Below are 15,875 nucleotides of genomic sequence, written 5' to 3'. Positions count from 1 at the left end.
TGCTAGCCTCTCTTGTGCCGCGCAACTTTCGCCGATACCATACACCCACCATATACCTTCCTCAAAACATCCACCATACCTACCTATTATGGCATTTCCATAGCCATTCCGAGAGATATTGCCATGCAACTTTCCATCGTTCCATTTATTATGACACGCATCATCATTGTCATATTGCTCTTTGCATGATCATGTAGTTGACATCGTATTTGTGGCAAACCCACCCTCATAATTCCATACATGTCACTCTTGGTTCATTGCATATCCCGGTACACAGCCGGAGGCATTCATATAGAGTCATATTTTGTTCTAATTCTTGAGCTGTAAGTAAACAAAAGTCTGATGATCTTCATTATTAGAGCATTGTCCCAAGTGAGGAAAGGATGATGGAGACTATGATTCCCCCACATATTGGGATGAGACTTCAGACTTAAAAAAAGGGGGGGCATAAAAAAGAGAAAGTCCCAAAAAAATGAGAGAAAAAGAGATAAGGGACAATGCTACTATGCTTTTACCACACTTGTGCTTCAAAGTAGCACCATGATCTTCATGATAGAGAGTCTCCTATGTTGTCACTTTCATATACTAGTGGGAATTTTACATTATAGAACTTGGCTTGTATATTCGAATGATGGGCTTCCTCAAAATGCCCTAGGTCTTCATGAGCAAGCAAGTTGGATGCACACCCACTTAGTTTCTATTTGAGATTTCATACACTTATAACTCTAGTGCATCCGTTGCATGGCAATCCCTACTCACTCACATCGATATCTATTAATGGGAATCTCCATAGCCCGTTGATACGCCTAGTTGATGTGAGACTATCTTCTCTTTTTTGCTTTCTCCACAACCACCATTCTATTCCACATATAGTGTTATGTCCATGGCTCACGCTCATGTATTGCGTGAAAGTTGAAAAGGTTTGAGAATACTAAAGTATGAAACAATTGCTTGGCTTGTCATCGGGGTTGTGCATGATTAAATACTTTGTGTGATGAAGATAGAGCATAGCCAGACTATATGATTTTGTAGGGATAGCTTTCTTTAGCTATGTTATTTTGAGAAAACATGATTGCTTTGTTAGTATGCTTGAAGTATTATTGTTTTCATGTCAATATGAACTTTTATCTTGAATCATTCAGATCTGAACATTCATGCCACAATAAACAAAATTACATTGAGAATTATGCTAGGTAGCATTCCACATCAAAAATTCTGTTTTTATCATTTACCTACTCGAGGACGAGCAGGAATTAAGCTTGGGGATGCTTGATATGTCTCCAACGTATCTATAATATTTGATTGTTCCATGCTATTATATTACCTGTTTTGGATGTTTATGGGCTTTACTATACACTTTTATATCATTTTGGGACTAACCTATTACCTAGAGCCAAGTGCCAGTTTCTGTTTTTTCCTTGTTTTTGAGTTTTACAGAAAAGGAATACCAAACGGAGTCCAATTGATGTGCCAATTTTTGATGATTTTTGGTGGACCAAAAGAAGCCCCTGGAGTGAAAGAGTTGGGCCAGGAGAGTCCCGGGCTGCCCACGAGGGTGGGGTGTCGGTTCAATATCCGGTGTATCTAGTAGTAGGGGTCCTAAGCTAGGCGTCTTGGAGCGATGGTAACATGGACATGGATTTTACCCAGGTTCGGGCCCTCTTGATGGAGGTAAAACCCTACGTCCTGCTTTTGATTGTATTCATATGGGGATAGTACAGAGTACATATGTTTACCACGAGACGATAGTAATGAATATGAGATTGTCTATTGACTAGTCTGGCCTCGGTTTATATAAGACACCGGAGGCCTAGGGTTTAGGAGAGTCCTTGTCTTGGGCGCCAAGTCATCCGGAGTCTTCCTTGTATGTGGCAGGGGTTGTCCGAACTGGCCCATGAGTATACGGCCATGGGGGTCCTCGGCCCAATCCACTGATCAGGAGACGACGTGGTGAGTACCCCCTAGTCCAGGACACCGTCAGTAGCCCCCTGAACCGGTCTTCAAGTTGGGGACGCTCCTCTATTCTTCCGAACTATTCTTCATCTTCGGTCGTCGGTCTTGAAAACTGGTTCAACAAATCTTTCCATCTTTGATCTTGAGGATCGCCAAAGTGAATTCGAAGAGTTTACACGTCGGGTATCCGAGGAGCCCCTTTAAGTTTCCGGCCTTTATCAATGCCTTGTTATTTTTATGCCACACCTCGGGTCTGAACTTGTTCCTGGGAGGCAGTGTCCTCTTGTGTCCGAGCTCCAACGCCGGACTGCATTCGAGGTATCTTTTGCAGCCGAGCACCAACACCGGACCGCTTCCGAGCTCCAACGTCGGAATGTATCCGAGCTCCACCGCTGGAATGTATCCGAGCTCCATCGCCGGACTATGTTCGGGCTCCAACGCCGGACTATGTCCGAGCTCCAATGCCAGACTATATCCGAGGTGTCATAGATCCTTGGTTCAAAAAAGTTGCAGGAGTTTAGCTGAGCTTAATGCCAAAAATGCCTTCTATGGAGCCAGCGACTCGCATCCGAGCTATATTCGGAATGCTTTCGAGGTGGATCAGCACCTCGGTCATGGGCTGATTGTTTGCAGCTTTTATTTCAAATGCGTGCATATTTATTTGCTGTTAATGTGTATAACCACTAGGCCTCAAGGTGTGTGTTGGTCTAAAACCCGAGATGCACCTGAAGGATGACAAAATACCGCTGATCCCAGTAGCCCCTTAAACTCAGGTTGATTCACAAAATCGGCCTGAGGATCAATTCCCAGCTCGGCAGCATACTTAGGAATAGAAACACGGTGTGCAAAGTCCTCGAGACTCAGGTTGGGTGCGGCCGACCAACCTGAGGATAATAATCTCCTCGAAAACTATATTGCATTTTAAATTTTCTGCATTGAATTGTCAATGCAGTAGCCCCCGGGACACTGGTCGGGTGGCAATACCAGATCAGGGGATCGATGTGCCCTTTTAATATTTGTAAATAATAAGCCCTAAGCCCAGTAGCCCCCGAGCCTTAATGCGGGCACGGGAGGCCGAATTAAGGATCGACATCCATAGTAAAATCACAAATGGTATGTAATGACTCTAAGTATCCAAGTACTTTACGTCATTAATGCTCAGAACCGCATTGTACAAAACTTAGTTGACCGACCATTGGCTTCAACCTCCTCGGCCAGCAGCCGGGGAGTGTGTCTCCTACTTTATAAAGCCTTTATGAGGGCAAAGATTTACGACAAACAAGGCAATCCGGCCATACTGTTTTATAAACAAAGGTACGCAGAGAGACATGTTATATTATTGTTTAACATAAGAAACATCATCCAAAGAAAATAGTCCCGGTATTGGTTCCTTTCTTTGGGTTGTCATGCTAAGCATGATCATGAAACCTCAGCTCTGATCAATGTGGGAGGAAAATACTGAGGATTTAGTTCGGGGAAAGCTTCCAAACTCTGTGGTCTAAATGGACCCAAATATTTACTTCCGTTGCAACCGTTTATAATCTGAAAGTGGCCCATCGTCGGCTTCTACACCCTTGTAGATGCTATGTGGGGTGTTTCCGTAATAACAAAACAACCCTTAACCAACTTCTCGGTGCCCGAAGGCAGTTGTGTTGGCGGAAACAAGGCAATCAGGTATGCGGGCTTTATAACTTTCACTTAGTCATAGGAGCTTAAAGTTGGGAGGCCAGCAAATAGCCCCCCGGTTAGTGTTCGGCGACAGCCGAGGTCAAGCCGTAAACACTTCGTCCAATGTTATGAAGGGCCCATCATTTAATACAGTCATCGGATCACTGACCAGTTTACGCTTTATTGTGATAGTAAGCTTTCGGCTTTCTCCACTGAGGTGCTTAACCATGCGAGCTGGAAGCACCATCGCAGTGGTTCTCCCTTTGCACACCTAGCCGAACAAAACGGAACATAGGAGGCAAGCACATGACCCGTGCAACCCAACTATTGACCGAAGACACAATTCGAAACTGATGCATATATAGCAATATCCGAGAATTTTTGCCGAATCTCTAAAGGTGTCCAGTGTTGCACGGCGAGACTTATGCGGAAAACACACAAATAGCTGAGAAGTGCCGCGGGATTGGAAAACCAAAAAAACATCAGTAAAAACTAGACGTCCGAACTAGATCAAGTGTTCGGTGCCAAATCGAAAATTGGTCTTAGAAAAAAAGGTGCTTCTGTCCTGTTTTAACATGACACATCCTATCTTGAGACTTCAAGCGGGTCAACCTACGGCTTCAACGTCCTATCCCGAAGGCGGAGTATTTCTCATTAGGCTAGTTTAGCAAACTAAACTCTAGTGGCTTTGAGAGGGAAATTAGGCTCCTCAGCTAGTGACCGCACACTTGTGTCGAAAAAAGGAATGATAAATAATAATAATAATAAAAGCTTTGCAACGACTAAGAAGAAAAACATTTATTATAAAATGACTCAAATAAACTTAAGAGCCCCCAAGTGACTTGGGTAAACGAATGATTGTATGTACCAAAGTACCTATATCATATCTATGTTCACCCGAACTTTAAACGCGTCTTAACCGACCGTCGGCTTCTCCCTCTTCGGTCAAGGACCGAAAAGTGTTATGTACTCCACCTATCGAGAATATCGACGGTGTTTCTGATAACCAGGCAATCAGGTCATAAGGCTATAACAGACAAAGCGCGCTTAGGGAACTTATGCTATATTACTGACAAAGTGTAAGAAGCATCTTCGAAGAAAATAGTACCCCCACCGATACCTTTCTTCGGTGCTCATTGTTAATATGAGACTTGTGCAATAGATTTTTTGTACTCAAGAGTTCCATTGTGTGCCGACCATAATTGAAAAAAATAAGAGCGCTAGCTTTCGGCTTCATCCAGTCTGAGGTCCGGCTCGGATGGACCGATCGTGACAATCGTAGAGGTGCTCCCTTTACTCCCTAGCCGAACAATCGGGAACGTAGGGGTAAACACAGGAGCAAGGCAACCCAGCTTGCAAATCGCTTAAGTCAACATGGTGCATATTGTGGCGTAATACATGAACAAGGAACGAAGCCGTACAAGTATAATCATTTGCAAGAGGAAAGGCTCCATAAAGGAAGCCCCCGGTTAAATGGGGTATTTGAATTTGTGTGTCACAAACAAGGTTTCAACAAGGAAGTTTTTCACAAGCAACTTTTTGCCAAAAAAGTATAATGCTTGGTCGAACCGAACAAAATTTAAAACTAGGAGTTTTTTAGCATGAAAGCGACTTAGCTGGTTAATGTGTTCGGCATTGATGATGCGGTCCGAGCTTGGTGCTTGACTAGGTCTCAGCCCCCAAGGCCGATGTGGCTGAGTGAATAGCTCGGCACTCCGATGAGGTGAAGCCCCCAGTCTAGTCGAGGTGATGGAGCAGGTCGCCGGGTGACACTGGAGTCTCCGGCCGAGTAGGTTGATGAAGATACGATGTAGGGTTTCCAACACAGGGCGGCACTCTAAGGCGACGACACAATTCGGTCAATGGAGGTGGGCGACGAGGACACCATGCCGAGGGGATAGTGTGGCCCGATCTAAGTCAATTGCCTGCACAGGTAAAATAGTGCAAGCCAGAGATAATAAAAAAGAAATCTCTTCTACATAATTAATTTAAGCAGAGTAAATGATTAAAGAAAAAAACATGGCCTGAGCGCCGGGGTCAGCCCGATGGAGTGGTCGCGTGGAGGCGTCTGCGTAGATCGATTGGCCGAGGTGATGACACAGCCACAATCAATTTTAGATGTGTCCAGGCTTATGAAAAGGCGATCGCCCAATCGAGACATTGTTCAGACTGATGCGGACGGAAATCGCCATGTACAAATGCCGATAGAATATTTCTGCAAAATTAAGGCAGTAGAAAGCAACAGAAAAATGCTCTGTGCGTAATAATAATTTTACGTGCTAAAGGGAATAGACAGGAGAAATTAAACTTGTTTGATGACGCTGTCCATAGCCGATCAAAGCAGATAAATAGCAGTCTATACAAATCTATAGTCATGTGTGTTGTGTGTGTGCTTAAGGTCCTTGCCTCCACTACGTAGCAATCTGAGGAGAAAGATTTGTTGCTTCCATTACGTGGGCACGGGCAGCACTAGTATTAGTACTTACACGTGGGAAGTTCACAAAGACAGATGATTAGTCAAAAGCATAGACTGCTTTAGTAATAATAAAATAATAAATAAAAGAGGAAAAGGATAAGGTCTCCCTGTTGTGCGGCCCTCGATCCGAATTCTGGTTGGCCCCCGTGCGCTGTTCTACATGGGCAGTACTAGCGCTGTGCGGTCTCCTTGCTGGGTCGGATTTCCTTTTCTGGCAGGTGAGCTCTTATCCAGCCAGTGTATGATTCTGGCCCTAATTGGGTTGGCTCGACACGCGTCCCCGAAGCTGGGACAGAGTTCAGTCGCCAGGCCTCTTGCCGCATTGATAACCTGCATGGGCCATCGTTATCTGGCGCCGAAGTCGATGTTGATGCTGGGTGCCGGAGTCACGAGTGAAGGCGTGAAAAAGCCCGAAATCACAGGCCGGTTGGAGTTTCCGATGATGCGTTCGTCGGACCGCGGATAGGACTGCACTATTATATAGGCCATACTGTAATCCGGTGCAATAATAGCGGATGTTGTAGCAATTAGTCATCAGGTTAAAATCAATACAGCACAGGAGATCTAGCATGTCACGCGAGGGTTAGCAAGTAGTAGTAGACTAGTAGTATAGTAATGCTCCTCATGCTAGGGTCAAGTCAATCTAGTACGTCAACACGCACGGGACAAACCACTAGCTAAAAGATTGTCATTAAACAATAAGTATAGAAAGAAAAGGAAGGATGGAATCTCCCTCTATATGGCCGCCGATCTAGATTCCTGTTGGCCAGCCCGTCCGTACTACTCCGCGTGGGAAGGTCCTCGGCCGCCACAAATCCTCCAACTTTGTGTTGCCGCTTTCGTATAGGTTGCACCACAACCGCTGCTCAAAATTTTATTCTCGATCTGACCGCGGACAAAATTCATAGACATGATAGCAACAATTTTGTAAAGGAGATAATTTGTACGACACAAGTCTAACTGAAAAAATATCACCTGATCATCCATCGATCCGCGGCGATCACCTAGCAGGCTCTCAATGAAAGCACCAATGTCGGTTCAATATCTGGCGTATCTCGTAGTAGGGGTCCTAAGCTAGGCGTCTTGGAGCGATGGTAACATGGACACGGATTTTACCCAGGTTCGGGCCCTCTTGATGGAGGTAAAACCCTATGTCCTGCTTTTGATTGTATTCATATGGGGATAGTACAGAGTACATATGTCTACCACGAGATGATAGTAATGAATATGAGATTTTCTATTGACTAGCCTGGCCTCGGTTTATATAAGACACCGGAGGCCTAGGGTTTAGGAGAGTCCTTGTCTTGGGCGTCAAGTAATTTGGAGTCTTCCTTGTATGCGGCAGGGGTTGTCCGAACTGGCCCATGAGTATACGGCCATGGGGGTCCTCCGCCCAATCCTCTGATCGGGAGAAGACATGGTGAGTACCCCCTAGTCCAGGACACCGTCATGGGGCGCGCACCCACTCCCCCTGGGCGCGCCCACCTGCCTCGTGGACAACCCGGAAATCTCCTTGAAGTGAGACCTACGCCAAAAATTCCTATAAATACTTAAACCTCCAGAAAATAACCTAGATCGGGAGTTCCGCCGCCACAAGCCTCTGTAGCCACCAAAAACCTCTTGGGAGCTTGTTCCGGCACCTTGCCGGAGGGGGGATCCCTCATTGGTGGCCATCTTCATTATCCCGGCGCTCTCCATGATGAGGAGGGAGTAGTTCGCCCTTGGGGTTGAAGGTATGTACCAGTAGCTATGTGTTTGATCTCTCTCTCTCTCTCTCTCTCTCTCTCTCGTGTTCTTGATTTGGCACGATCTTGATGTATCGCGAGCTTTTCTATTATAGTTGGATCTTATGATGTTTCTCTCCATCGACTCTCTTGTAATGGATTGAGTTTTCCCTTTGAAGTTATCTTATCGGATTGAGTCTTAAAGGATTTGAGAACACTTGATGTATGTCTTTCCGTGCTTATCTGTGGTGACAATGGGATATTCACGTGATCTACTTGATGTATGTTTTGGTGATCAACTTGCGGGTTCAATGAACTTATGTATAGGGGTTGGCACATGTTTTTATCTTGACTCTCTGGTAGAAACTTTGGGGAACTCTTTGAAGTTCTTTGTGTTGGTTGAATAGATGAATCTGAGATTGTGTGATGCATATCGTATAATCATGCCCACAGATACTTGAGGTGACATTGGAGTATCTAGGTGACATTAGGGTTTTGGTTGATTTGTGTCTTAAGGTGTTATTCTAGTACGAAATCTATGATAGATTGAACGGAAAGAATAGCTTCATGTTATTTTACTACGGACTCTTGATTAGATCAATCAGAAAGGATAACTTTGAGGTGGTTTCATACCCTACCATAATCTCTTCGTTTGTTCTCCGCTATTGGTGCTTTGGAGTGACTCTTTGTTGCATGTTGAGGGATAGTTATATGATCTAGTTATGTTATTATTGTTGAGAGAACTTGCACTAGCGAAAGTATGAACCCTAGGCCTTGTTTCCTAGCATTGCAATACCGTTTACACTCACTTTTATCATTAGTTACCTTGCTGTTTTTATATTTTCAGATTACAAAACCTATATCTACTATCCATATTGCACTTGTATCACCATCTCTTTGCCGAACTAGTGCACCTATACAATTTACCATTGTATTGGTGTTTTGGGGACACAAGAGACTCTTTGTTATTTGGTTGCAGGGTTTTTTGAGAGAGACTATCTTCATCCTACGCCTCCCACGGATTGATAAACCTTAGGTCATCCACTTGAGGGAAATTTTCTACTGTCCTACAAACCTCTGCACTTGGAGGCCCAACAATGTATACAAGAAGAAGGTTGTGTAGTAGACATCAAGGTACGATATGCCTGCATGTTACTGTAATCTGTTCGTGTAGAACAAGTGCATAAACCTGAAGAACAATTGTTCTCATTTAAGATTCCATTGCTATGGTGCATACTTCTTTGCTCTTGTATCACTGTATTTACTCATACAAACTTATTTTTAAATTGAAGGATCCAATCGAAACTCCAATGGCACAATAGGTATGTTTAAACATTTTTCTCTAACTGGTTTGCTCTTCTAAATTGCTCTGTTGATTTCAATTTCAATTGTGCACATAGTTGTCTTCTCGTATCATGCACATTACTAGCATCACAACCGAGCGAATGGTGTTGTTTTACATGTATACCCATGGTACCCATCTGAATCTTGTCATGTCGTGTAGTTTTCCACACTTGTATTCTTTCAATGATGCTTTATCTTGAACTAATATGATTTGAACTATGTCTCTATTTTGATTTGGAAAGACAATGCAGTGACCATAGCACATAGATATATGTTTGTTTCATGCTTTTATTATGTACTAATTGGCAATAGAAGACTTGGTAGTTTAATATTGTCCACCGTACTATTGAGCTGGTTCACCAAAATGAGTTTCATATACTACATGCTAAACCTGTTATATATCTCCTTGTTTCTTCTTTTAGAATGCTGACATAGTATTGGGGAAGAGTACCTTATTAAGCAATGGTAAAGGAAGTAATGTAGATAAGGTTCAGGATAGTGAGACATCCTTGTTGGTCTCCAACAAAGCTGATAAAAAAGCTAAGGAAAACTATTTTGATGACAGTGAGACAACCCCAAAGTCCTGCCTTGATGTAGTGTTCGAGTTATTGGCACAAGATCTATGAACTCACTGTCTAAATCAGGTCACTTTCTTGAGTCTCAACTACAAGCTGAAAGACATCCATCAGTTGTGCTGCGACAAGAAGCCGAAGGACCGAGGAAGTCCCTGGAAAATTCAGATGCATACTTTCTGGTGCAACAACATGCGTTAGAGGATTTGAGCGCCAAACAGGAGAAACCTAATAAGCTAGCTAAGCTTATTGCCAGCATGGTGGATACCCAGGATAAAGTTTCTTGAGTTCTTCTGAAGTTGTTTCAATTATGGACTTATTTTGCTTCCGTGTTTATTTGCATTGGTGGCCAATTTGGACATCCGATGTGTGTAATATGCTGCTTTGTTCCCTATATTTGGACCGGAGCAAACTTTGATGCCCATTGGACGTAATATGTTTAATATCCATAATAGCCTAGTGTAAGTTGCTTGCTTATTTATTTCCTTATTATTCTATTTATTTGTTTGCTTGTAGTCACTGCATTTCTTTTTTCGCGGTTTGCTAGTGGACACAATAATCTTTTATTTAAAACTAGGCCACAGTAACCATGGGCAACATACAGACCGTTGTAGCCATGGTCATGCTACCTGTTGTAGTCACCATGGGCCTCCTACTGGCCATAGGATCCATGGGCCTTCTACGAGTTGTAGAATCAATGGGCCTTCTATGGGCCATATGATCGATTGGCTAAACATGGGCCATACTATTTATGGACCAATAATGGACCGCAATATGGGTCGTAAATGGGCTAGAATGGGAATCGTCTGTTTATGGGCCGACCATAACGGGTCATTAATAGGCCGATATGTACAATGGTCTTAATTCTATTAACGGTCATAACAGTTCATTAATGGGCCATATTAGATGACGCTATGAAAACGACCCAATGGATAATGGGCCACAAACAGGCCAACTGTAACCACGGGCTAATTTTGGCCCACAAGTGGAACAAGCCAGTAACGGACCGTAAGTAATCAATGTTGGAAATGAGCCTAAGAATAAATGGGCCCTTAGAAGGCCGAAAGATAACAGGGCTGGAAACGACCCAATGGAATAATGGGTCATTAATGAAAGACATATATTGTTCATTATGTGCAAGTTTCACCACAAGCCGTTAATGGGCCCAGAGTTACAAAGGTCATCATATGGGCTGAAAGACGTCATGAGACATACATAGGCCAGAAGTTACAATGGGCTCAAATTATATTGGACGGCCCAGATGACGCTACTAGACCTAATTCAGATAGGCCATAACGGGTCACGAGTTAGCGGGCTATAAATTGGCTATATGCGAACAGGCCATTAACAGGCTTTCCGGAGGCCGACCCACTATCTTTTAACCAAGTCAAAAGGGCCAGCCTTTTGACCTAATGGGCCACTATTGGGACGAGCCACGTGTCAATGTATCATAGGCATGTCTCGTCCATTCGCTGGATGACATCTGTCCCAATGCAGAGTTGATATGTGGTTCTTTCGGCCGATGAGAATTTTACACGTGGAAAATCAACATTGGTCATTGTTGTTAACGGGTTATCGGATCCAAAACCGGACACGTTAGCTTAATGACAACCAGTTATGGTGGATGCCACGTGTTGGTTACCCTTGACGAAAACACTTCCATGAGGCGCCATTTATCGTCATAGAAGTGGTCACTTCCATGATGATAATTTCAGTATTGTCATGGAACACTTCTACGACAGCACATGTATGACTACCTTGATTCTATCATAAAATCGTCATGGATGTACATGCATGACAAAAAACATGACCTACTCAGACAAACACATATCATCACGGAAGTGTTTTTTGTAGTGTTATCACAATTGACTTGTGATGGTAGCATCTCAAAGTTATAAGAAACGAGTTAGGTTAATTCAATATGATCATTCTTCCAACATCATATTCTGAAATTTGTTTTGGTACTATCATTACACTCAATGACATCCCAAGATCCGGAAAACATGATCACAAACAACACTTGAGTTAGTCTTATAGGCAAGACTATGACTGAGGTTTTACTGTTTGTCATTCCACACGTGCATATGAGTTTTCCACTGAATCACATTTTCTAGGATCATAGGAGTTATAGCGTAGAATATAAACTCTTACTCTGATAAAGCTACATCTAAATCATGTGACCTTGCAGGTCACCAGGGGCGCGATGGACACTGGGCAGTCCACCCGTCATGGACCTTCCAGCCATGTCGTCCAAGTCCTTGCCGTCTAGGGAGACCAGACGGCGCGGAGCCGCCCGACAGGCTCCTGACACATGCTACCCATCAGCGAACGGCTAGGAGGCGCTCTTCGCTCTCCACGAGCCTAGGAAGGCGGGTACTCCAACATCCTTTATAGAAGCAATACCATCCAACATTCATACGTTGACCCGATTCCCATCCTTGATGACTTAATCACCATGCTATATGTTGTCGATTGCATCTACATACCTAACAACTTCACCTCGTAGACAAGCTAATTAAATGCACATGCATGGAATAATGGAAATATAAAAGGAAAACGGATCAATGGTTGTTCTAGTTCAGAGATGTGTGTCCAACGTGATGACATGTGTTTTATTCATAGAGGGAAATGTAAAATCTCTCCCCACTCATTTCCTTCTTGATAATTTTTGCATGTCCTTAACCACCATGTCATTGCTAGAAGACAAAGCTACATCTCCCCCTTAATCTCCTTTAACCCTGTCTCCACTCTCTTCGTCCACCATTTGTCTAGGTATTATCATTGCTTTAGAAGTTCATCATCTCTTCTTACCATCACTTGGGAACCTTTTAGGAAATCTATGAAGTTTTCCCGACGTACCGTAAAAGATGAGACACACAAAAATGGTTCTCAATTATCGCAAGAATAGGCAATGTATTCAGTGTCTTATCTACATAGAGTGAAGTACACACATAGTGCAATTAACAGGTTTGTCTCTCTTATTCTTATACGGCATCAAACATAACACTTTCTAGAAGAAAAACTAAAATACACAGTGTATAGCCGACAAAATCAAACCTAACCTACACTGTTGGATGACTCAACTTATCCACCACTATAAATACATTCGAACATGAAAAAATCACAGAATAATTTGTCCAAGTTGACATATTAATTAGATTATGGAAACTTTATTAATATATATATATATATATATATATATATATATATATTCAAACAAAACCACCAGGTCCACCATAGTAAGTATGCACACCATAGTGACTATATCCATAACCATGAGCCTTCGCGGTATATTTGGATAAATTGGTGGCGACAAGACCAGTTTGCTTGTCATTTGGAGTAACATACATGCCTTCATTATCTACAATTTGGATATTACTCACAAACGCTGCTTTTCCAAATCCTTCTGAAGCGAAATGACCACTACCCATTTGTGGAGAGTTTGATGAGGCCGTTGGACCTTGAACATATCCACCCCATAATGCATAATTACATTGATCCTTCATGAAATGGAAAATTTCCCTTGGCCAGTATCCAATATGTATGTTTTGTGGACCATAAGCCACCCACCAATTTTTAGTCTTTGGGTCCTAAAATAAATCAAGGATTCATGTAAATGCTTAACAAAGTTGAAATGAATAACAGTTGATGAAATGCTTGTGGTGAGGTGAAACTCTCCGTTTAATTGTATGTCGTGTTAACATGAATATAATATTAGAGAGATATCTGGGAGTCTCCCCCTATGTTAAAATATTTTGTACAATCAAAGGTTCTTAGTAATATTGTTTTACATTATGGGTTTATGACCTATAATTTTGGTTTAAGCAAAGTCTTCAAGCTTTCATCAAAATATCATTCATGTATTTCATATGAAAAAACAAAATACAAGAATCAGCAAACATATTTACATGAGAATACCTTGAAAATAATAACATCTATGAGGTATTGTGGTCCATTATAGATAGAAACCGGTGTAAGTCTTCCTCCTAGACCAATACTTGAGCTTACTTGCACAAAAGCGCCACAATCATGATCAGGGCAAGTCTTTAAGCCATCAAGCTTTACATAAATGTGTATAAATGTCAATAAAAGGGTATCATTATAAGTTATTCTTAAATTAAAGAACATGCATCCAAAGAAATAGTTATGGCTTACCCAAGCAACATGAAACCTAGCAAAGTTGTCACCACTGTAGCTTGGATATACCCAAGAACCGGCCCCTATCCCATCTGCAACACCTACTTTTTGTACCTTACTAATTTGTACCCATGATGCGCTTAGATCCTTACTATTATTCTTCACCATAGGATTATAGACATTTATTTTTGCCCGCGTCCCATATAGCACATCAAAATACTCTATTCCTGCAACCTGCAAGCCCAAACAAGATATTGACTTGTTTACAATGAAAATATTAATGCCTTTTAAACATAAGAAAGATTGACATCATATCACAACAAAATTTTGATGAACATCACTGAATGGTGCAACTAATGTCAATATAGATGAAACACTTGGAGAAAAGTTTAGTCCACTTGAATGGTAACACAAATGTTAAGTGTAAAAATGTTTATACAAGTAATCATTTGCATTTACTTATTTGACTACCTTGGGCCATATATTTTATCTAAAGGATGAATCTAATGCGATAAAATCCTAGAATGTTGTTAGGTAATTACCGTTTCGACATGTGGTTGCAAGGCAATAATGTTGTGCATTCAACAACTCGAAGGAAAAGTTTGCATTGCCATAGTCTACCATGATAACTGAATCACCCAAAAAATTATATTAAAAACTCACCTCATGTTCATCCTGGCTAATCACTTTACCAATAGTTTCTACTGGCATCTGGACCCTTCTGTTGTTGCGTAATATTGGAATCGTTCCTATAGGGCACTCAATCCGGGCCAAATGGGCTTGTGGGATGGCATCCATCAATGGAGATTTGGTAGAAGTACTTAGTGGGAAAGAGCTTGGTTCCATCTATTAATGAGTAAAATTTAATCAACATGTACTTCAAGAAAAAAATGATCAAAAATGTTCATGTTTATGTGTTATAATGCGCAATTAAACATATTGATGAAATTAGTTGAATTTGCATGTTGCCCTTCTTGGTGATCATACCAAAATGTTGTATATTTCTATTCTATAAAACAAATATAACATGGAGAGAAATTAAGAACACTAGATGTGTTGTGAAAGCTTATTTATGAAGTATTAGTATAAACATTGGAGTTCAAATAATTGCTACCATGATTATATACATTAGCTACCTACCTGGCACTATCTATTTAAAATAACATACCATTCATGTACATCTACATTTTACTTAGCCAGTACATGAATGTTATAATATATTGATTATTAAAACTTGCCTGGATCTTGTGGTCTTTCAGTAGTGGATGGCTAAAGGCTGGTTGTAGATTCACATCGATGCAGTCGTAAACATCGCTTTCGTCAACCTATTTTTGTATCTCCTAAACTTCATAGTCCAAAAAAATGATTATAGATGTACAAACTACAATGAATCTATACATACCAGAATAGTCTTATTGACTTTTTTATTCAATGGGATCGCGCTAGTATTTTCTTCTTGTGTTATACACTTTACTTCTTTTCCTCCGATGGTTAGAATAAAATATGCTAAGAGAATGGTCACACGGATAGATGGATTTTCTTTCATGGTGGAAATATGAAATGTTCAGTTTGTTAATGTGTCTACCATCATATTTATAAAGTTATGCAACTATCATGAAATGAATGGTTGTCATTCAAGAAGAGCAATAAATTGCATTGCTAGAATGAAATATGTCATGGTATTAATTGCATAAGATATGATAATTGACAACCTATTGGTTTTTATTACAAAAATCTTGAAGTACTAATGCCCAAAAACCATCTGACTTATGTAATAAATGGAAAGATCTTCACATTATCTTCTCATATGGATAATGTTAACCCTAGTTGATTGGTCACACTTATAGTAGATAAGATACGATAATTGCACCACGTCCTAGTTTTATAACCAAAATCTTGGAGTATTAATGCCCAGATAATATTCGAGATATGTAATAAATGGAAAAATCTTCACAGTTAATGCTCATATTACTCCTATAAAGGATGGTGGAGTACCCGCTA

The 15,875-nt window shown here is 41.4% G+C and overlaps 1 protein-coding gene across 1 annotated transcript; it reads right to left on the bottom strand.

Annotated features, from left to right (window-relative positions):
- Positions 1–12,949: 12,949 nt before the first annotated feature.
- LOC119305387 lies at positions 12,950–15,420 on the bottom strand. The gene is made up of 6 exons (XM_037581915.1): positions 15,277–15,420; positions 15,113–15,199; positions 14,538–14,720; positions 13,893–14,108; positions 13,656–13,796; positions 12,950–13,327 (listed from the first exon to the last, which is right to left on the bottom strand). The coding sequence occupies exons 1-6, from the start codon at positions 15,418–15,420 to the stop codon at positions 12,950–12,952; spliced, it is 1,149 nt and encodes a 382-aa protein (XP_037437812.1).
- Between the last annotated feature and the right edge of the window lie 455 nt (positions 15,421–15,875).

This window comes from Triticum dicoccoides, chromosome 5B (assembly GCF_002162155.2).
Source record: "Triticum dicoccoides isolate Atlit2015 ecotype Zavitan chromosome 5B, WEW_v2.0, whole genome shotgun sequence".
NCBI lineage: Eukaryota > Viridiplantae > Streptophyta > Magnoliopsida > Poales > Poaceae > Triticum > Triticum dicoccoides.
Note: the sequence above shows the minus strand (reverse complement) of the source record. Positions and strands in the feature narration are given on the sequence as shown.

Coding starts and splice junctions, on each gene's coding strand:
- LOC119305387 (XM_037581915.1), bottom strand. CDS start 15,420: ATGAAAGAAAATCCATCTATCCGTGTGACCATTCTCTTAGCATATTTT. Junction 15,200..15,276: donor AAGTCAATAAGACTATTCTG/GTATGTATAGAT, acceptor ATACAAAAATAG/GTTGACGAAAGCGATGTTTA. Junction 14,109..14,537: donor TTAGCCAGGATGAACATGAG/GTGAGTTTTTAA, acceptor TTGGGCTTGCAG/GTTGCAGGAATAGAGTATTT.